Source organism: Carlito syrichta, unplaced genomic scaffold (genome assembly GCF_000164805.1).
Source record: "Carlito syrichta isolate Samal-C Ts95f unplaced genomic scaffold, Tarsius_syrichta-2.0.1 Scaffold108659, whole genome shotgun sequence".
Classification (NCBI taxonomy): Eukaryota; Metazoa; Chordata; class Mammalia; order Primates; family Tarsiidae; genus Carlito; species Carlito syrichta.
In genome coordinates, this window is record NW_007052755.1 from 113,813 (window position 1) to 137,700 (window position 23,888).

A 23,888-nucleotide genomic window follows, 5' to 3' on the forward strand; every position below is an offset into this window, starting at 1 on the left:
CCTGCTGGGCTCCGGCGATCCTTCCGCCTTAGCCTTCCAAGTAGCTGGAACTACAGGTGCACGCTACCACACCTGACTGATTTTTGATTTGTTGTAGAGATGAGGTCTCACCAAGTTGGCCAGGCGGGTCGCTTTAGAATTCTTACTTGGCAACTCTGCCCCAAGAGATATCTTTCTCTGTCTCTTCTGTTCCTCTTTCATCTCCACACCAACGGTAATTTCCAATTCCTCTTCCTTTGTCATGCAGGGTAATTTAGTTCTAATTTGCCTGAAATCTCTAAGACCTGAAATATCGGTCTTAGAGTAAATTTTAAAAGACTTAACATGACCAACAAGACCCTGCATGAGTTGGCCCTGTCCACCTCTGTCCAGCCTTATTCTCTGCTGCTTTCCTAGCTGCTTGCTTTGTCCAGCCCCAGCCCTAGTAGTCTTTCCATTTTCTTTGAATAAGCACAGCACTGTCTTATCATAGTGCCTTAGCATAGAACTGCAAACAAATGCCTTCTTCTTTCCTGATCTAGGTTTCCTTTTCATTCTTAAGACTTCAGGGTATTTCATTTATCAGATACCCCGGTTCTGTGCTGTCATTGCACCCCAGTTGTCACTTTCACAACCTTTATCCCAATTTAATTATTTTTTTGTTTTTTTTTTGAATCAGGGTTTCACTCTGTTACCCAGGCTGGAGTGTAGTGTTATGATCAACTTCCAGACTTGAGCTATTCTCCTACAACAGCCTGCAGAGTAGCTAGGATTATGGGCACGTGCCACCCCACCCAGCATTTTAAAAAAAAACTTTTTTTTTTTTTTGTAGAGCTGAATTCTTGCTGTGTTACCCAGGCTGGTCTTCAACTCCTGGGCCCAAGCAATCCTCCCATCTCAGTCTCCCAAAGTGTTGAGATTACAGATGTAGGCCACTGTGCCTGACCTAATTTTATTATTTTTATGATTTTTTTTTTTAGCAAATGATTCCCTTATTAGGGTGAACAGAGCAGGAGCCATACCTGTCTTTTTCACTGCTCTATTCCCATAATCTAGCACAATTCATGGCACAGAAGAGGAGCTCACTATGTGCTTGTTACACATCAAACTTTTCAGAGTATTCATAGTGAATAGTTTTTAGTTCCCATAAGGAGAAAAAAACTTAAAAAATTAACATGTTAACTTCTAACTTGTCTTAAGGTACATAAACAATTAGAAAAAATTCCTCTTCATTAAGAAATGAAAAAGAAAGAAAGAAAGCATTACAGAGATGACTGGAATGAAAAAGAATTCTCAGTATATACTTGAGGCTCCTTCTATACAGAACTTGGACTTCTAAAGTCCGAGAATGAGGAACTGTTTGTTGAAATGTGTCATCTGATTTCAATTGCCATGGAAAGGGAGAGATGATCTCTAATATAGCCAGATCCAATCTGTATAGGGTGTTTGGGTCAAAATAAACATCTTGAGTTTCATTAGGGAGCACTTGCAGTGAGCCTTGCAGATGTAATTTGCTACATCTAGCCAACACCTCTGTGCAGATGGGTTTCTACACTGTGTCTAGAAGAGGTTTGTTTTTTCTTCTTTGAATGAGTTGCCTGTGACTTTAATAAAATATTTTGACAGAAATGAAATATTGAGATCATTTATAAATTAAAACTCTTCTGTTATTGGAGTTAGTGTGTTTTAACAGAAACTGATGTGAAAATCAGTCAGCAACTATACAAAGCACTAGGGCTGTTTTTCTATGTAATTATTGTTCACCTTAGTGGTTTATATATATTGTTCCATTTTAGCTTTCTAAAATCATAGTTCCATAACCATTATTTCCACTTGTTCTGAGTGATGGTGATATACTGTTGCAATGATTTTTTTTTCCAATTTCACTTAGTGTGTTTGACTTTAATCCTTAAACTATATATGTAAATAGGATTCCTTGGGGAAAAGAGGAAGCTCAGAAATGAATTTCAAATTTGTTTTTGATGATGTTTTAAAATAGATCTCTTGGAAACAATTATGTATGTGTTAAAAGTAAAATTAAGTTCTTGAGCTACCAAGATATACTTAAAAGAACTGTTATAGACATTATTCTCTTAGTATCTCACATCCAGCCTGCTCCATGATTTATTTAAAGCTGTGAATTCTGTAGCTTTTAAAGGCTGAAAATGAAACCTTACCCTATGTATTCCTTGCTAATCAGTTTTGTACTTTTCAATCTCTTCCCTCTCACCACCACACCTATTTTAAAAACGATAATATGGAGACCCGCCTGGGTGGCGAGACCTCATCTCTACAATAAATCAAAAAATCAGCCAGGCATGGTAGCGCACTCCTATAATTCCCACTACTCGGAAAGCTGAGGCGGAAGGATCACCGGAGCCCAGCAGGTCGAGGCTGCGGTGGCTGGGAGCGGCCACTGCACTCCAGTCTGGGCGACAGAGTGAGACTCCAAATCAAAAAAAAAAACAAAACGCCAATATGACAGTTGTAATATACTGTCACATTTTTTTCCTGATCACTTTTTATTAGACTTTTCTTTTTAAGGCAATTTTAGGATCACAGCAAAATTGAGAGGAGAGTACAGACATTTTGAATATATCCTCCGCCCCTGCACAAGCACAGCCTCTCCAGTTGTCAACATCCCCCACTGGTAGGTACAACTGATGTACCTACAGTGACACATCATTATCATCCAAATTCAACAGTTTACTTTAGGACTCACTCTTGGTGTTGTACATTCTATGGATTTGGAGAAATATATAATGACATGTGTCCATCATTATAGTGTCATGCATAGTATCATCGCTGCCCTAAAAATCACCTGTGCTGTACCTATTTACTCTGCCTCTTCCCCTACCCTAACCCTGGCAAATACTGATATTTTTGCTCTCTGTAGCTTTGCCTTTTTTAGAATGTCATATGGTTGATATGATACAGTTCGTTGCTTTCTCAGATTGACTTTTTTGACTTAGTATTCATTTAAGTTTCTTTCATGACTTTTCCTGGTTTTGTAGCTCATTTCTTTTCTGTGCTGATTAATATTTTATTGTCTGAATGTACCTCAGTTTATCCGTTCCCATACTGATAGACATCTTGGTTTCTTCCAAGTTTTGGCTGTTATAAATAAAGCCACTATGAACCTCTGTGCAGGCTCTTGTGTGAACATAAGTTTCCCACTTTTTTGGATAATTATCAAGGTGCATGATTGCTGGATCATATGGTAAAAGTATGTTTAGTTTTGTAAGAAACCGTCAAACTGTCTTCAAAGTGCCTGAACAAATTGTGTATTCCCACCAGCAATGACTGAGAATTCCTGTTGTTGCACATCCTCATCAGTATTTAGTGTTCTGAATTTTGACCTTTCTAATGGATGTGTAATGGTATCACACTGTTGTTCTAATTTGCATATTCCTGACAATGTGTGATGTAAAGCATATTTTCATATGCTTATTAGCCATTTTGTTTGGTGAGGAATCTATTAAGGTCTCTGACCCATTTTTTTTTTATTATGAAGTTGTGGGGTACAGTTAAGGGTTAGGTATACAATTGCGTTTCATTCAGGCACCCTGTGGATATGGGGTGTTTCCCTGTTCCCAGACAGATATTTGCTACTGTTAATCCCATCTCCCTCCCCCCACCATAGTTTCCCAGTACGGTCAGTCGTTTTAGTATAGTATTGCATTGCATGTTTAAGGTCCACTATATGAGTGAGAACATGTGATATTCGGATCTTCGTTTCTGTGAGAGGTCACTCAGTATTATAGACTCTAGTTCCATCCAGGTTGCTGCGAAATTCATGATTTTGTTCTTTTTTATGGCTGTGTAGTATTCCATCGTGTATATGTACCACATTTTTTTAATCCAGTCCTCTTTTGACGGGCAGCATGGCTGTTTCCAGGTTCTTGCTATTGTGAACAACGCTGCGATAAACATGCGTGTGCAGGTATCTTTTTTATAGAGTGATTTGTGTTCTTCAGGATATATTCCCAGTAGGGGGATTGCAGGGTCATATGGGAGGTTGGTATTTAGAGCTTTTAGGAATCGCCACACTGCTTTCCACAGAGGTTGCTCTAGTTTAATAGAGGGATCTATTAAGGTCTTTGACCCATTTTTTAACAGACTTGTGTTCTTGTTAAATTTTAAGAGTTCTTTGTTTATTTTGGATAACAGACTTTCCTTAGATATCTTTTGCAAATATTTTCTCCCAGTCTGTGACTTGTCTTTTCATTCTCTTGACAGTGTCTTTTTCTAGCAGAAAATTTTAAGTTTAGTGAACTCTAGTCTATCAATTATCTTCCTCACAAATAATGCATTGGATGTCATATTGGAAAAGTCATCTAACCGGGCTCGGTGGCTCAGCCTGTAATCCCATGCTTTGGGAGGCTGAGGTGAGTGAATTGCCTGAGCCCACAGATTCGAGATCCGCCTGGGCAACTTGGCTAGACCTCATCTCTACAATAAATCAAAAAAATTAGCCGGATGTGGTAGCGTGTGCGCCTGTAGTTCCAGCTACTTGGAAGGCTGAGGTGGAAGGATCGCCAAGCCCAGCAGATCGAGGCTACAGTGGCCGCTCCCGGTGGCACTCCAGTCTGGGTGACAAAGTGAGACTCCAACTCAGAAAGAAAAAAGGAAAAAAAAGTCACCAACACAGAGTTACCTAGATTTCCTCCTGTTATCTTCTAGTTTTATAGTTTTGTGTTTTCCATTAGGGATTATCTATTTGGAGTAATTTTTTGTGAAGAATATAAAGATCATTTTGCAATTTTTAAGGGAATTTTATAATTTGCATTGCCTTAAGACCTTAAGATATGTTTTTAAAAAATGATTACCAAAGTAACATTCTCATAAAAGGAAATTTGTATAGCAGGAACACATCCTGAAGAAAATAAAGATCATTCTTTATTACTACTATAATTTTTTTTTGTTTCTTCCCAGTGTTTGTTTTTTCAATATTGTATAATATATTTATATACACATGCATATACACATTTACTGTTGTACAAAATTTTCAGCACAATTTTTTCTTTTGCTATTTTATCATGAGTATTTCACATGGACTTAAAATTTTTAAAATTCAGTTTTATCTTAAAGTGACAGGAATTCTAAAAATCTTGCATTTATTATTTTATTTTATTTAAACTTTTACTTTCTCCCTTGTGTAAATCATGTTTTCTCAGGGTTTGAGGAAGCAAGACAGTCAAGTTATCTTTTCCTAAGTGACTTTTGAGGGTCAACAGGAGATCACTGGACGTGTTCTTAAGTGGCTGGAGTGTGCCAAACTGAGGGTGGAATGTGTATCAGGACATGACAGCAGTTCTGGTGACTTCACCGCAGTTCTCATAAAACGATCAGAGCCTGAACCTGTTTTCTACTTTACTATTCACACTATTCTTTTTTAAACACTTTTACTGAAGTATAAATTACATATTGTATAAATTAACACATTGTATAAATTAACACATTGTAAGTGCACAATTCTGTGATTTTTATTAAATTTATAAAACTTGTGAAACCATCACAATACAATTTTAGAATATTTCTACCATCCCAAAAGTTCTCGTGTCCATTTCGAATTACTCCCTTCTCCTATCTCCTGCTCTAGGCAAACACTGATCAACTTTCTGTCTCTATAAATGTGCCTTTCTTGGGCATTTAATATACTGAAATCATACAATGTGTAATCTTTTGCATATGGTTTCTATCACTTAGTGTAACCCTTTTGAAGTTCTTCTATGATGTAGCATGTATCAGTAGTTTGTTCCCTTTTTTTGCTGAGGGACATTCCTTTGTATGGTTATGTGGTATTTTGTTGACATATAATTACATTGGTATCAGTTTTTGCCTATTGTAATTAATACTGCTGTGTACATTTGTGCACATGTATTTGTATAAATAAATGTTATAATTGATCATGGATAGGGTCTTTGGAGTGGAATTACTGGGTTGCATGGCAAGTTTATGTTGAATATTTCAATAAACTGCCAAATTGCTTCCCAAGTTGTTATACTATAATACATGCCCATCATCAGTGTGTTAGAATTTTACTTTCTACATATCCTTGCCAAAACTTAGTATTTTAGCTATCCTAGTGGGTTTTGAGTGGTATCAATCTGCATTTTTGTAAGAACTAATTATGGTGTGTGTTTTTTCTTATATTTAACAACTCTTTATGTATCTTTAGTGAAATGTCTATTCTAATCATTTTTTAATGTTTGAGTGGTCTGCTTATTTTTGAACTGTAAGAATTTTTTATATATTCTAGATAGAAGCCTTTTTTTTTTAGATATATGATTTGCTAAGTATTTTCTTCTAGTTTGTGACCTATCTTTTCATTTTCTTAATAGTTACTTTTAAAGCATAAACGTTTTAAATATGATGAAATCCACTTTGTAAATTTTCTTCTCTTTTATGAATTGTGCTTTGGTGTCATAGTTTTGGCTCTTACATTTAGCCTAAGACCCATTTTGAGATAATCTTGTATACAGTGTGAAGTAAGGATCTAAGTTCATTTTATTACATGTGAATATCTAATTGTCATATTACTATTTGTTGAAAAGACTAGTCTATCTCCAATGAATTGTCTTGACATATTTGTGTATGCCAGTTGACAATAAATATAACTTTTTTCCTAGACTCTCAATTTTAATCCACTGATCAATCTATCTAGCCTTGTGACTGTACAACACAGTCTTGATTACTGTGGTGTCATAGTAAGTTTTGAAATCAGTTTATATAAGCTATCCAACTTTCTTCTTTTTTTGAAATTATTTTGTCTATTCTATGTCCTTTGCATTTTTATAAATATTTTGGCATTTGCTTATCAATTTTTACAAAAAGATCCTGCTTGAATTTTGGTAGGCATTACATTTTTAATTTATAGATCAGTATGGGAAAGTGTGCCAAATGCAAAATGTTTCTCTGTTTATTTAGATCTTCAGAAATATTTTGCAGATCTTAGTGTACAAGTCTTGTACTTCTTTGTTAAATTTATTACTGTATATTTTTTTCAATTCTATTGTTATATAATTATTTTTATTTTTGTATTCTTCATTCCTGCTATATGAAAATCAGTTGCATTTGTATATTTTTCTTATATATCAAGACCTTCCTGAACTTTTAGTAATAGTTGTTTTGATTTTGGATTCTCAAGATATTCTATAGATTCAATTATGTCAAGTGTGAATGAAGACAGTTTTACTTTCCTATCGGAATGACATTAATTTTGTTTTGTACCTTAGTACATTGTCTAGAATCTCTTATGTAATTTTGCATGGAACTAGCGAATGCAGACATCTTTGCCTTGTTCCCAGTCCTAGAGGAAAAGTATTCAGTCTTTTACCATTAAGTACAATGATAGCCGTTGAATTTTCACAGATGCCCTTCTTCAGGCTGAAAAGGATTCATTTTATTTCTAGTGTATTGAGACTTTTTAAAAAATCATGAATTGCTTATGGATTTTATCATATGTTTTTATGAATTGATTGAGATGATAATGAGGTTTTGGGACTTTATGTTATTAACGTATTTTACATTAACCAATTTTACATAATTTTTAAAGCAATTAAGGCAATCGTGTATGTCTCAAATATATCTCCTTTGGGCATAGTGTGTAATCTGCTTCATATGGTGCTAAATGTGGCTTGCTAAATTTTTAAAGAATTTTTGTATCTATGTTAATTAACGAATTTTAGTCTGCAGTTTCCTTGTAATAACTTTGTCTGATTTTCATATTAGGTTAATGCTGGCTTCAAAGGAGAGTTGGAAAGTCTTTCCTCCTCTAAATTTGGAAGTTTATAAAGGATTACTATTTCTTTACATGTTTGATAGAATTTACCCATGAAACCATGTGGAAGTTTTAAAATTAATAATTCAGTTTCTTTGTTTGATATAAGTCTATGGAAATTTTCTATTTTTTCTTTAGTTGTTGGTAATTTGTGTTTTCCTAGAAAGTTGTCTGTTCATCTAAACTGTCTTATTTTGTTGGCTAAAAGCTGTTCTTAGTATTCTCTTTTAATCCTTTTTAATTCTGAAGAATTAATAGTGTTATTCCCTCTCGTTTCTTATTTTGATAATTGTGACATCTCCTTTTTTCTATTTAAATCTAGATAAAGGGTTATTATTTTGGTAATTTATTCATAGAACCAACTTTTGGTTTCATTGAATTTTTTTGAGGTTTTTTTTTGAGGTTTTTTTCTTTTTGCTGTCTTGATCTTAGCTCTATTCTTTATTTTCTTTTTTCTACTAACATTGTTTTTAGTTTTGTCTTATTTTTCTAGTTCCTTAAGGATGAAACGTAGGTCATTGGTTTGAGAAATTTATTCTTGTATGCTGTGGGCATTTAATATTTCTTTAAGCACTACTTAAATTACATTTCAGAAAGTTTGGTATGTTTTTATTTTCATTTGCTTAAAAATATTTAGGTTTTTTTTTTTTTTTTTTAGTGATTTCTTATTTGGACCCTGGATTATTTTGAAGTATGTTGTTTAACTTCCAAATACTTCAGAATTTTACAGATTTATTTTTCTTGCTGATTTCTCATTTAATTCCATTATAGTCAGAGGACATACTTAAATTTATTAAGACTTATTTTATGATCTAGTATGTGGTCTATTTAGTAGAATGTTGCATATGCATTTGAATGTGTATTTTCTAGTTTTTTGTTGAACGTTCTATATATGTCAGTTAGGTTGAGTTGGTTAATAATGATTTACATTTTTTTAAATCTATGTTCCTTAAGGAATCTAGAAACTCAACTTTACTGAGTAAAGCTGAGTTTCTGTCTAGTTATTCTGTCAATTATAGAAAAAGGGGTATTGAAATCTTTAAGTATTACTTGTAATTCTCTATGTTAAAAAACATCAGTCAGTTTTTGCTTCATGAATAGTTATGAGTCACTTAGTGACAGGGATACGTCTTGAGATACGCATAATTAGGCAGTGTTGTTGAACAAACAACATAGAATGTGCTTATAAACATCTGGATGGTATAGCCTAGGCTATAACCCACCTATGGTATAGTCTATTGCTCCTATGCTACAAACCTGTACATTTTTACCACAATGGTAAATACTTTTGCATCTACACATAACTAAACCTAGAAAATGTACAATAAAAATATAATATGAGGCTGGACTCAGTGGCTCAACCTGTAATCCTGGCACTTTGGGAGGCTGAGGCAAGTGGATTGCCTGAGCCCGCCAGTTCAAGACCAGCGCGGGCAACTTGGTGAGACCTCGTCTCTACAATAAATCAAAAAATTAGCCGGGTGTCGTAGCGCATGCCTGTAGTTCCAGCTACTTGGAAGGCTGAGGCGGAAGGATCACCTGAGCCCAGCAGGTCAACACTGGAGTGGCCGTGAGCAAGCCACACACTTCAGCTTGAGCGATGTAGTAACACTCCAACTCAAAAATATATGTGTGTGTGTGTGTGTGTGTGTGTGTGTGTGTGTGTGTGTGTGTGTGCATATCTCAAGATATATCCCTGTCACTAAGTGACTCATAACTGTACATGAAGCAAAAACTGACTGATTTTTTTAAAATAGAGAATTACAAAGTAATACTTAAAGATTTCAGTACAGCTGGGCTCGGTGGCTCAGCCTGTAATACCACGCCTTTGGGAGGCTGAGATGAGTGGATTGCCTGAGCCCGCGGGTTCAAGACCCGCCTGGGCAACTTGGCAAGACCTCATCTCTACAATAAATCAAAAATTAGCCGGGGGTGGTAGCGCGCGCCTTGTAATTCCAGTGACTTGGAAGGCTGAAGCCGAAGGATCGCCGGAGCCCAGCAGGTCGAGGCTGCGGTGGTGGGGAGCAGCCACTGCACTCTAGTCTGGGCGACAGAGTGAGACTCCAACTAAAAAAAAAGATTTCAATACCCCTTTCTCAATAATTGACAGAATAACTAGACAGATATTATGGAACCAGTATTGCAAATGTGGATCTGTCATTAAAACATTGCATGACTGTATTTCGAGACTGTTTTTAGGTGCATATTTACCTATAATTGTTAGGTTTTCCTAAAACATTGACCCTGTTATATGAAGTAGTCCTCTTTCTTGTCTTACATTGATTTTGTCTGTTATTAATTATAGCTACTTCACCTTTCTTATGGTTATAGGTTTAATGGCATACCTTTTTTATTTTACTTTAAGTTTTTTTTTTAATAAAAGTATTTCTGTTTTAGACAGTATTTAGTTAATCTTTTTTTAATGCAGTCTGACATTCTCTTGTTTTTAAGTTGTGTGTCTAGAACATTTATATTTAATGTAATATATTTGAACTCAATTGATATTTTGCTATTTGTTGTCTGTTTCTCATGTCTTTTTTTTGTTACTCTGTTTTTCTATTATTGCCTTCTTTGTTTCAAATATGTATTTATTTTATCATTTTGTTTTCTCTTTCCATTTTTTAAATATATATATTTTAAGAATGCCTCTGGGGACTATATTATGCATTTGAATTGATCACATTCTACCTCAGTTAAATTCCTAATTTAATTCTGGCAAATTATATAAAATTTTTTCTAATTTATATCTAGTATTTATCCCCCTCTATTGACACATACATTGCATCTATATGTAACATAACCAAATGATACAGTATTATAGTTATTGTTCTATGTAATCAACAACCTTTCAAAATACTTAAGAGAAGAAATTATAAATTAAATATTTACAGCCTTTCATGTAACCCTTGTGTATCACATCCAGTGCTCTTCCTTTCTTCCTGTGCATTTGAATTATCACTTGAAGGACTGAAGGACAAGATATTTCTTGTGAGGATGATCTTCCAGCAATGAATTTTCTTAGCCTTTGTTTATCTGAGAAAGTCTTTATTTCACCTGTACTTTTGAAGGATTGTTTGGGCATAAAGTTCTTGGTTGACATTTTTCTTACTTTCACTGATAGTATTGCTGGATGTGGGCACTGTTCATCACTCCAAATCAAATGACCTTTCTTTGACCATGGCAACACTGCCTCCAGTCTTCATGGTCTGTCTTGCCCTCACAGAACCTCCACAAGAATATCACAGACTCTTTCTTCTTGTCTAAGCGCTACAGTGTTTCACCCATAAATGCTTTTCAGTTTCTTTAATTCCCAGAGTGCTGAAATGGTTGTGTTTTTTGTTTTATGTTTTATCAGTGATATCCAGTTTTGCAGTTATTTTTGGGAAAGAGGGTTTGTTTTTAATCTCTCCACTTAGCCATAACTGCAAGTCTCACCCAAAAAAATTTTTGTCAAGCTACTTCATATGCTACCAAGTTTTGTTGCTGCTGTTTACTATTTAGCCTGGAAATGAGTTTATTTCATTATTTCCTTAGCTTAGCCACACTGAGTCAGGAAATATAATGCATTGTGACATGCAAAAAGAGTTACCCATGGCTGCTTTATACAGAAGATGATTGCTGTCCAGTTAAAATGCCATGTGTGGCTGGGCTCGGTGGCTCAGCCTGTAATCCCAGCACTTTGGGAGGTCAAAGAGAGTGAATTGCCTGACCCCACGAATTCAAGACCAGCCCGGGCAACTTGGCGAGACCTCGTCTCTACAATAAATAAAAAATTAGCCAGGTGTGGTAGCATGTGCTTTTAATTCTGGCTACTTGGAAGGCTGATGCAGAAGGATCACTGAGCCCAGCAGGTTGACGCTAGGGTTGCCGTGAGCATGCCACTGCATTCAAGCCTAGGCAACAGAGTGAGATTTCAACTAATAATAATAATAATAATAATAATGCCATGTGTATTAAATAGCACAAATGTATAATTATATACCCTCTCAGATTCTCATTTTCATGGAATGAATTCCAGCCTTGGATCATTCCAGCTCTTTGTTAACTGAGCTTTTCTTCTTGATTTCTTGACAATATTTTTAAAAAGCTACTTCTGGCCTTCATTGATAATTTTGTAAATTTTTCCCCTTTGATGTCTTTACACTTCTAATAATAGCTGCTATAAATTTTCTACCATTTTCCCTACTCAACATACATCTTCATACTACTTTAATTAAAGTCAGTGAAAGCATCGATAACTTCCCATCCAAACACATTCCTACTACACGGCCTTTGCATTTCTCCTTGAATACTTCTCTTCCAAATAACCCTTTGGCTCATTTTTTGCAATTTCACTTTATCAGAGATGTCTTACTGGAATATCCTGTCTTAAAATGACACCTCCATCAGCCTCTGTCCCATTGCCCTGCTAATTGTTCTTCAGAGCACTTATCACCATTACCATACTATATATAATTTGAGTAATAGTTTATTATCTTTCTTTCTCTAGAACAGGGGTCCTCTAACCCCAAGCCATGGACTATTACTGGTCTGTGGGCTGAAACTGGCCCACACAGCAGGAGGTGAGCAGCATGCGAGCAGAGTTCCATTTTCTGTCAGATCAGCAGCAGCATTAGATCCTCATAGGACCACAAACCCTATTGTGAACTGTGCATGTGAGGGATCTAGGTTGCACACTCCTTATGAGAATCTAATGCCAGATCCATAAGAACAGTGAGTTTGTACTATTCACTACTCTGTCCATAGATTAAGATTAATGTCATATAGTTTAAACTCAGAATATTTGCTCAAAAAAGAATCAACCTCACTAGAAGAAACCCTTATACTGCTGCCAATGCTTAGAACCCAGCCAATTTTACTCATTCAGGCATACTCCTTCCTTCCTCCCTCCTTTACTCCCTCCTCCTTCCCCCCTTCCTTCCCTTCTTCCTTCCTTCCATCCATATTTACTGCATACTGTATGTTCTGTACTGTGTTTTTAAATGTTCTTCAACAGTTATAGACCCTTTGTTTCCCCCATGTTGGCATACGGGAATGTTGAGATACTTTTTCACCCTATTAAGTCAATAAAACAAACCTCTTAGTTGCCAAAACCAGTGGAAACTTTTTTATTCTTGACATTGTTGGTTGATTCCTTCTTGAAATTCTTTCCTAACTTCTGGATAACCACTCTCTTTTGGTTTTTTTCTGTAGATCTTGGTCGCTCCTGAATGTTCTTCATGGGCTCTTTCCCCATTTTTTCTGTGCTTCTTTTAAATATAGGTGTTCTTCAGAAATGTATAGCTTCGCCAGGCTCGATGGCTCAGCCTGTAATCCAGTGCCTTTGGGAGGCTGAGGTGAGTGGATTGCCCGAGCCCTCAGGTTCGAGACCCGCCTGGGCAAGCGAGACCTCATCTCTACAATAAATCAAAAAAAAAAAAAAAAATGTATAGCTTCCTTATATAGTAGCTATCATCTTTTCACTGATGGTTTACAAATCTATAAGATTTTCACATACCTGGCATTTTTGTTCCTTTTTTATATGCTTAGGTATCAGTGTTACCTATACTCATGTTATGAACTGAGTATCTATGTTCCTTTCAAATTCGTATGTTGAAGCCCTAACCCCTAATGTGATGGTATCAGGAGGTGGACCTTTAAGAGACAATTGTGTTTATATGACATCATAGATTGAAGCCCCCACGATGGAACTGGTGCCTTTATAAGAGGCTGAGGTGAGTGGATTGCCTGAGCCCGCGGGTTCGAGACCCGCCTGGGCAACTTGGTGAGACCTCATCTCCACAATAAATCAAAAATGCACCAGGTGTGGTAGCGCGCGCCTGTAGTTCCAGCTACTCGGAAGGCTGAGGGGGAAGGATCGCTAGAGCCCAGCAGATCGAGGCTGCGATGGCCGGGAGCAGCCACTGCACTCCAGTCTGGGTGACAGAGTGAGACTCTAACTCAAAAAAAAAAAGAAGTGATAGAAACACCAGAGCTGCTTCTCTCTGTGTCATGTGATAAAACAAGAAGGCAACTCTATATAAGTCAGCTTTGAGGGGGGCTCTCACCAAGAATCAAATTTGCCAGTACCTTCATCTTGGAATTTCTAGTTCCCAAAAGTGTTAGAACTTTTGTTTAAACCATCAGTCTATGGTATTTTGTTATAGCAGCCTGAGCTAACTAAGACAGTTTATCCATCCCATGGCACTCATGTTACTGATGTAATAACCATGTCTATTTATAAAGTACTAGGAGTCTTTACTACTAATTGACCCTAAGTAAGTCACACATTGTTATATTCACAATTCTAACAAAACTATAGATTAACTACCAATACTTTTATTACCTGAAGGACTATGCTATTCAGTCTCTGCTTCTTTCACAAGCAATGATTATTCTAGTTTTGCATTGTTTATCATTGAAATAATAAATTTAGATAATCTTAAGCAGTATTATATTTCTTTATGAATAATGAAATTTTAATGATTAAGTCTTGATTAAACTAGTTATAACTTTCAGAAGTAAATAGTGCTAGCAGTGACTTAGGTTTTTAGATGTGAAGAAAATTTTTCACAAGTTTGAAACCAATTATTTCTTAATATTACTATTATTATTATATTTTGTATATGCAGTACATGTCACATTTCCTAATGGAGGACAGTATCCCACATATAGAATTTTAGTTACAGAGCAAATAAAATTATAGATTGCTCATTTTCATTTCCTCTTTTTCTAGGCATTTTACCTATCCTTGCCTTTCAGGAAGATTATATCATTTGATTATATCATTTTTAATGCCTTGATTTTTTGAAAGTACTTGTTACTTAAATTAACATCACTAGGATTAAAGAACACGTTATCTTAACTTTTTTTGTTTGTTTTGTTTTTTGTTTTTGTTTTTGAGTTTGCGTCTCAGTGCAGTGGCACACTCACGGCCACCCCAGCATCGACCTGGTGGGCTCTGGCAATTCCTCATCCTCAGCCTTCCAAGTAGCCAGAACTACAGGTGTGTGCTACCGCGCCCAGCTAATTTTTGATTTATTGTAGAGACGAGGTCTCACAAGTTGCCCAGACTGCTCTCTAACCCGCCGGGCTCAGGCAGCCCACGTGCCTCAGCCTCCCAAAGTGCTGGGATTACAGGCTGAACCATAGAGCCCAGCCCTTAACTGTTTTTAAATCAGTTAAGTGCTAACTGGTTTGGGGAAACACTGTCAGTAATTTTGGCTCCCTTATATTTGTAGTGTTATCTGTCTCTAAAATGTTTCCCTCACAATAGGTGGTAGAATGTTTCTGATTACACTAATTTTTACTTGAAATACAAACCTGCCTGAGTCATACTTGTTGAACATAAGGGAAAAAAAATTTGGGAGAAGAGGAAGGCATTTTTTTGTTTCTTATGACAAATTAAACATTCAATGACTGAGGTAATGAAAGCAAATAAAACCAAGCAAAGTATCTCCTATATTGACCAACGTGCTTTCCTTTTTGCGAGATAGAATTTGTAAGGTGATTCACATTGGCCCCAAGTATATTAGTTGAGTATCTTCTACTAATATAAAACTAATTCTCTTTCCAAAAGATTAATCTCTTTCCAGTAAGATTCAGGGTCATAAATTAGATGTTGATGATAAGGGTGTATAATTAGGTACTGTTCACTAATTTCAACATTGATAACATACTTCAACATTGATAACATATTTGATATCTGTATTATTAAAATTACTTTTGTATCTAAACTACAATCTTCTGATACTAGCATGATGTAAAATCAACAACATATGATAACACAACATGTAAGGAAATTCACAGTTGTTTGTTTTTTTAAGTTTCACTCAGTTTTAAGTTAATATGTTCCTTTGGGGTCTGCTTCTCACACCACCCCTTGGCATTGACATATGTAACACATAGTCTCACAGACTGTTCTTTATTCATTCATTTTGTCCCAAAGCCTTCTATCATATTCATTCTTTTTCATATTATTTGTTCTGAATTACATCAGTGTTTGCTCATGATTTTCTTGAGAATTATTCTGTTTGTATTCTTTTCTCTGTTGATAATATGGAAGGGTCAATTATTACAATGGAATTCTCAATCTTCCTGCTTCGTTTTGTTATTGTTCTTTAGACATTTTGTTTGAAAATTTCTGAATTCTTCCAGCAGTATTTTCTCTAAGTATTTAGATTATAGTGTTAGAACTTTCCAAGTAAAATAAAAATGTTAATCTTGAAGGTCAGGCCATATTGAGCTTCATGAAGTTCTCAGAATACTGTGTAGTTCTCGCCTGTCATGGATGTCTGGATGTATTTTAGTGAGTACCCAGAATATTATTTTCGCCAGTATTTTAAGTAGATAAGTTGTCTTTATTTTGATGTGTCTGTAAAGGGAGTGTGTGTTTGGCTAATGTATTTTGTGAAATTTTTCACAGTGAATGTGGAATTTTTGTCATTACATATTAACATCTCATCTTTTAGGTATAGTGTGCTTTTTAAAACAGTCAATCTCCATACTAGGTAAATGAAGTAGTATCATGAAAAGTTCTTTTTAAGAGTTAGAGTGTGATATACCCAATTTCAATTTATTGGTTTGATTCCAAAGAAAAAGTAGAAGCATGTATCTGAGATAGTACCAATGTTGTATTTTATTTAACAGATTCAAATGTGATACTCTTCCATCACCATAACTACCATTTACCATTTGTTGGATAAAATAAAATTTGAAAAATATGTGTAATTCACTACCAGTTTTCAAACATGTAATCTGAACTCATCCCAAAATATTTTAAGACAAATTTGGCAGAGCCTTTATTTTGTAAATAGGATGGAATTTTATGTCAGTTTTTAGCTAATTTTAATTAGTTACAGATGATTTAAAGTTTGTCATTCTTACTTGGGGGAAAATATTTTAAATTGTATTACAAGCAGAGTAACATATTATTATGACATTATTGTTGTTTCCAATGCAGTTATTGTGAACTACTTTGTTGCTAGATTTATTCTATTATGGAAGTGTCAGTTTCAAAGTTTCTAATTATTTATTTATTTATTTAATCAAAGTCTCACTATGTTGCCCAGGTTAGAGTGCAGTGGCACCATCATGGCTCACACAGCCACCACCTCCTAGGCTCATGTGACATTTTCACTTTAGCCTCCCAATTAGTTGGGACTACAGGCATGTGCCACCATACCTGGGTAATTTTTTATTTTTTGTAGAGATGAGACCGTGCTATGTTGCCTAGACTGGTCTCAAATTCCTGGACTCAAGCAATCCTCCTGCCTTGGCCTCTGAAAGTGCTGGGATTACAGACATGAGCCACTGCACCTGGCCTCAAAGTTTCTAATTTTATAATAATAATTGTAACTATATTAGACCAAGACATTTTAAATGTTAAAACTTACAAGAATCTGGTGGCATCTACTGAGTATCAGATGCCTATGTAGACCCCTCTTACATATATTTACAGTATAATCCCTTTACTAATTCACATATTTTTTTCTTCAATGAAAAAGAATATGAAACTGTAAGTACAGTGTGATCCATGGTTCTAACACTGCCTGAGTACATCCTTCATATATGAAGGAAATATGTTAATGAGGAAATGTATATATATTGTAAATGGTGGGGGGTAGTAAGTGAATTATGGCTTATTTTTATATTTTCTTCTGTATATATTCTATTTTCTCAATTTTCTGCAGTGAAGTACCTGGCACCTCTCTAATTAGAAAATGAATGTTCTTACTTTGTTCTGAAATAACTGAGCTACTTAAAAAGAAGTCTCTAATGTATTGTCTGTACTGACAAGCTCTAGTAGAACAGTAAAGTCCAAAATACAAGTGGCAAGAACATATTTTCCATCAGGTTAATGTCATAATAATACATTTATAAATATTCTAATTATGAGTGTACTTGTAAAAATTATTTCAAAAAGTACTTTCCTGTAGCCATAATAAAAAATGAAGCGGTTTTATCTCGAAATTTGGACATTGAAGTTAGTAAAATAGTAAATATAAAATAGATAAGTTAGTAAAAGCTTATTTTATGTAAGAATCATCCAGGTAACAAATCAAAATGCATGCCCTACCACCAGAGATTATGGGTAAGTAGATATGAAGTAGAATCTAGGAACCTCTGTTTTAATTAAGTACCCACATGATTCTGATGCAGGTGGTCCAACAGACCATAGTAAATTGTTTATTTTTTTTTTCCTGTCCCATTCTGTAGCAAGCTCTGTGGTACTCTTCAATCCATATGCATATTATTACATTTTTCCAATTTAATCAGTTTTCTGTATTCTCTAAGACACAGTGTATACATCCCCAGCCATTGACAGTACAACCCACTAGGGTAAGGGAAAGAGGGAGTTTGAACTTCCATTTATATTTTTATCTCATTTATTTAATTTACATTCATATATGTGGTTTATAATTTGCATAATTGTTAACTTAATAGTATGTTAATAAATAGAAACATTTTTAAAAGACAGCCTTTTAAGTAGCATGCAAATTGTCACTTTTATCTCTGGTATATTGTGTTCACTTTTTGTGATGCTGTATTAATCATTACATATTAAATGTTTTACATTTTAAATATAAACACTATATAATTTATTAACATGTGACAATTAACTGTATTTTTTGAAATGCTTTCCTACTCTCTTTTCTTCCCTATGTCAGGTGATGCTTTTCCTTGGACTATCAGCTTGCATCATTTCAGCATATATACCCTTCTTGGAAAACAAGTGACACTTTGCCTAGTGGAACCTATGGGTTGTACTTCTACTCTAGCTGTCACATCTCAAAAATTACTTGCTGCAGGCCCGGATACACGACATTCATTTGTTGTCTGTCTCCATGTTGACCTTGACTCACTAGCGATAAAATGCTCTAATCCCCAGGTTAGTACATTTGATTTATGAAAGGAAATTTAAGGTAATGTGATTTTAAAACAATAGTTATTCATTTTGTTGAAGGGTTTCTTTTCTATTAAGTATCCTAAATTGTTTTTAACTGGGCCATCAAGGTCAGGGTGGTTAGATTAGGAGTTACTTTGAAGCTCTCTCAAGTTTTGTAATTTAAACTCTTCTGAAAATGTAATGGTGGCAGCATAAATGTATCTTTTGGCTGATGGAATAAAATTAGTTGCAGATGTAATGTTTTTAAACACTGAAAAACTATTTTATTGTCAGGCTGAAAGTGTTGAACTGATCAAATGTGATTTTCAGTCATAATCTCACTCAAAACTTCTTTGCTCATCATGCAATATTTTATTTTATTGTATTTTATGTTGTGTTATTTTATTTTTATTTTATTTATTTTTTTGAGTCAGAGTTTCATTTGTCACTTGCCTGGAGTTCTGTGGGCATGATCATGGCTACTGTAGGCTCAACCTGCTGGTCTTAGGTGATCCTTCCACCTTAGCCTTCCAAATAGCTGGAATTACAGGCAGGCGCCACTGTGTCTGCCTAATTTTTTGATTTATTGTAGAATCGACGTCTCGCCAAGTAACCCAGACTAGTCTTGAACCCCTAGACTCAGGCAATACCTCTACCTCTCAAAGTTCTGGGATTACAAGTGGAAACCACTGTGACTGGCCTTAAGTTATATTTTTTAAATAATATTTTTAAGACTATTACTGGATATTAAAGGCCTATACACGTAAATCTATGTTTATCCCATCATTAAGCCAGCTTTTAAAGGGTGTTTTCTAAAAGTAGGTTCAAGTAGCTGCCCACAGTAGTACATGATTATGATCCAGCTACTAGGGAGCCTGAGATAGGAGGATCTCTTGAGCCCAGGAGTTTAAAACTGTATTATGCTATCTTTGTGCCAGTGAATAGCCACTGTGCTCCAGCCTAGGCATCAAAATGAGACTCTGTCTCCTTAAAAAAAAAAAAAAAGTTTTTTTATAAAGTAGGTTCAAATGTCATTTCATATTTATAGAGCCTCCTTACTGATACCATTCTTCTTTCTTCTATTCTTCTATTCTCTCCTCTTCCATATGCTACACAGTTTGACTTAGCTTTAATATATTATATTTGTGTACTTTGAAAAGATTGGGCTTGTTAATATATTGGTGATAGCCTTGTTATAAAATGTATTTAATTAAAAATATGACAATTTTTTTATGTGAAAAGAGCATTATACAAAAACTTAAAGCTCATCCTCCATTGTAAAAGCCATTTCCTTTAGAATCAGTAGTAAAATATACTAGTCTAATGGCATTTTCCTTTGAATTATAACCCATAGTGATATAGAAGAGAATAATTATGAAATGACTTGCCTAATTCTGAGATTATTCTTGAAATGCCACTGCTAATGGTTGCTTTTAAACGTGACAAAAAGAAACTCTTCTGGGTTGAATTATGTCCCCATAAAAAGATATGTTGAAGTCCTAAATCCCTGTACTTCAGAGTATAACCTTATTTGGTAATAGGTTTGTTGCAGAAGTAAGTTAAAATAAGATCATTAGGGTGAACCCTAATCGAGTGTCACTAGTATCCTTATAAAATGGGGAAATTTGGACATAGACACATACAGAAGGAAGATTACATGGAGACAAGCAGGAAGATTGCCATGGATGCAAGAATGCAAAGTTTGAACTAATGAAGTTGTAAGCCAAGAAACACCAAAGATTGCTGACCACCACCAGAAACTAGGAAGAGAACCAAGGAAGAACTCTACTCAGAGTCTCAGAGAACATATGGCCCTGCTTATAGTTTGAATTTGGACTCTAGCCTCCAGAACTCTGAGACAATACATTTATGTTATTTTAAGCACCCAGTTTATGGTCCTTTGTTATGGCAGCTCTACCAAATAAACCACAGAGTAACAGATTCAGCTCTTTTAGATCATTTGTCACAGAAGTTGTTAAAAAGGAAAACTTAGGAGATCTACTCCTATCATGGCAGCATAAGCACTGTAAGCCTATCTTTCCTATATATTGTAGAAAAAATGCAAAAACTAACAATTGACTACCACATACATGAATATTCTCAGTTGTTTTAGAATAATTGAATTGCAAAAACACTTTAAAGTAGCTATTAAACATGTTTTATAAGGTGTAAAGGAAAGCACACTAAATGATGAAGATAAGAATTCTCAACTGAAAAATAGTATAAAACTAATCAAATGGAATTTTAGAATTGAACAATATATTCCTAAAGGAAGAAAAACATTGTGTGTGGACATGAAGGTAGCCTGGAGATAATAGGAAAAGGAATCACTGAACTTGAACATACATGATTCAGTAGAAATTACTGAATTTGAAAACCAGAAAAGCAAAATTTGTTGTTGTTTTTAACAAACAGCTTCAATGGCTGTCAGACAAATATCATGTACTTGGAGTTTCAGAAAGAGGAAAGACTGGGGCCAGAAAAATGAATAAATAATTGCAGAAAACTTCCCAAATTTGGAGAAAAAGATAGACTTTTACATATTCAAGAAGTTCACCTAATCCCAAGCAGGATAAATTCAAAGTAAAACACACTTAAACACATTGTGATTAAAATACTGAAAACTAAAGATAACTTTTTAAAATCTTGAAAGCAGTTATAGGAAAGGATAACTGGAACAATATCTTTAAAAATGCTAACATAAAAGAACTTAATCCAGTGATGAATTCCAGAAAAATGAAAGTGAAATAAACACGTTTTTAGATGAAGAAAATTTGTCATCACCTGCCTTGTTCTACAAGTAATATTAAAGTTCTTTAGGCTAAAGAAAAATAATACTGGATGAAAATTTGGATCATCAGGAATGAAGGGAAACAAACAGAAATGGAAAATAGCTGAGTAAATATTTTTGAAAAAACCATTTTAAAAATGTGTATGAATATACAAAGCAAAAACTATAACACTGCTGGAATTTTCAGTGTATACAGATATAACATATTTGACAACAATAATATTAAAGATAGAGAAAGATAGATAGAGAAAGATAGGGTAAAGGCATCTACCTATGTGTTTGCAAGATTCTACTTATTATATGATGTGGTACAATATAAACTCTTAAGTAGACTGTAAACGTTTGGGTATGTAAATTATAATCTCTTAGAACAAATACTAAGAAAATACAAAAATAGGTTTTGGGGGGACTTTGTTGGTGTCAATGTTTATTTTTATTCCACTGTGGTCCGCGAAGGTGCATGGTAGAATTTCAGTCCTTTTAAATTTGCTTATACTTGATTTGTGTCCAATTATGTGGTCGATCTTAGAATATGTTCCATGCGGTGATGAGTTGAATGTGTATTCTGTGGTGTTTGGATGGAGTGTTCTGTAGGTATCAATTAAGTCCATTTGGTCCAGAGTCTCATTGAGGTTCCGGATCTCCTTGCTGATTTTTTGTCCTGATGATCTGTCTAAGGTTGTGAGTGGTGTATTAAAGTCCCCTGTTATTATGGTGTTAGAGTCAATGTCTTTCTTTAGTTTTCCTAGAAGTTGCTTTATGAATGTTGGTGCGCCTATGTTGGGTGCATATATGTTTAGGATAGATATTTCTTGTTGATGGAGTGAACCTTTTATCATTATGTAGTGGCCCTCTGTATCTTTTTTAATTTTTGATAGCTTAAATGGTATTTTGTCTGAAATTAGGATTGCGACTCCTCCTTTCTTTTGTGTTCCATTCGCCTGAAAATTTGTTTCCCATCCTCTTACTTTGAGTCTGTGTATGTCCTTTCTAGTGAGATGGGTCTCTTGAAGGCAGTATATTGTTGCCTGGTGATACTTTATCCATTTTGTCATTCTATGTCTTTTCAGTGGTGCGTGTAGTCTGTTCACATTCAGACTAATTATTGAAATGTGAGAGTTCGTCCCTATCATGGAGTTCTTATTGAGTTGTTGTTCTTCCACTTGGTTTTTTCTTTTTTCTTTTTTTTTTTTTTTTTTTGTCTTTCTTTTGGTTTTGGGGTTGGTTCGTGTGTATTTTATTCTTTTCCCTGTACTCTTGTGAAGAACATTGTTCTTTTTTCCTTTTCTTCTGTGTTTAGTACTTTCTTAAGTGTTTCATGTAGAGATGGTTTGGCAAAGTCTCAGGATACAAAATAAATGTACAAAAGACAATCGCATTTCTCTACAACAATAATAAACAAACAGAAACCCAAATAAAAAACACAATTCCATTCACAATAGCCACAAAAAAATTGAAATACCTTGGCATCTTCCTAACCAGAGACATGCAAGACCTTTACAAGGAAAACTACAAAACACTGCTCAAAGAAATCAAAGTTGACACAAACAAATGGAAAAATATCCCATGCTCATGGATCGGAAGAATCAACATTGTGAAGATGTCCATCTTACCTAAGGCAATCTACAAATTCAATGCAATACCCATCAAATTACCAGCAACATTCTTCTCAGACCTAGAAAAAACAATGCAGGAATTCATATGAAAACAGAAATGTCCAAGAATAGCCAGAACAATCCTCAGCAAAAAAAACAAAGCAGGTGGTATCACACTACCAGACTTCAAACTTTACGATAAGGCTACAATCATCAAAACAGCTTGGTATTGGTATAGGAACAGGCATATAGATCAATGGAATAGAATTGAGATCCCAGAAGCAAAACCTCAATTTCTCAACCAACTCATCTTCGACAAAGCCTCCATCACCTACCAATGGGGAGAGGAGAACCTATTCAGTAAATGGTGCTGGGAAAACTGGCTGACCATATGCAGAAGATTGAAACAGGACCCCTATCTATCCCCATGCACAAAGGTTAATTCCAAATGGATCAGAGACCTAAATGTAAAACCTCAAACCATAAGAACCTTAGAAAGTGAAGGAAAAACCCTCATGGAAATCGGAACTGGCATCCAATTCCTGAACAAAACCCAAAACCCACAGCTCATAAGAGAGAAAATAGATCAATGGGACCTTATTAAACTGACAAGCTTCTGCAAAGCCAAAGAAACCATCAAGAGAGCAGGGAGACAGCCTACAGACTGGGAAAAAGTATTTGCCAACTCCAGGTCCGACAAAGGCTTAACATCCTGGATCTACAAGGAACTCAAACGTGCTGAAAAGAAAAAAACAAACAACCCCATTATAAAATGGGCAAAAGATATGAACAGACACTTCACAAAGGAAGACATCCGAGCAGCCAACAGACACATGAAGAAATGTTCAACCTCACTAATCATCAGGGAGCTGC

The 23,888-nt window shown here is 35.1% G+C and overlaps 1 protein-coding gene across 1 annotated transcript in view; it reads left to right on the forward strand.

Annotated features, from left to right (window-relative positions):
* Positions 1-23,888, forward strand: part of LOC103270940 (vacuolar protein sorting-associated protein 13B-like) — a gene marked incomplete at both ends in the record, with an annotated part of 143,355 nt that overhangs the window by 109,438 nt on the left and 10,029 nt on the right. Inside the window, one exon of the mRNA XM_008068434.1 lies at positions 18,412-18,632. Coding sequence (XP_008066625.1) covers positions 18,412-18,632 — 221 coding nt within the window. The remainder of the gene's footprint in view (positions 1-18,411; positions 18,633-23,888) is intronic.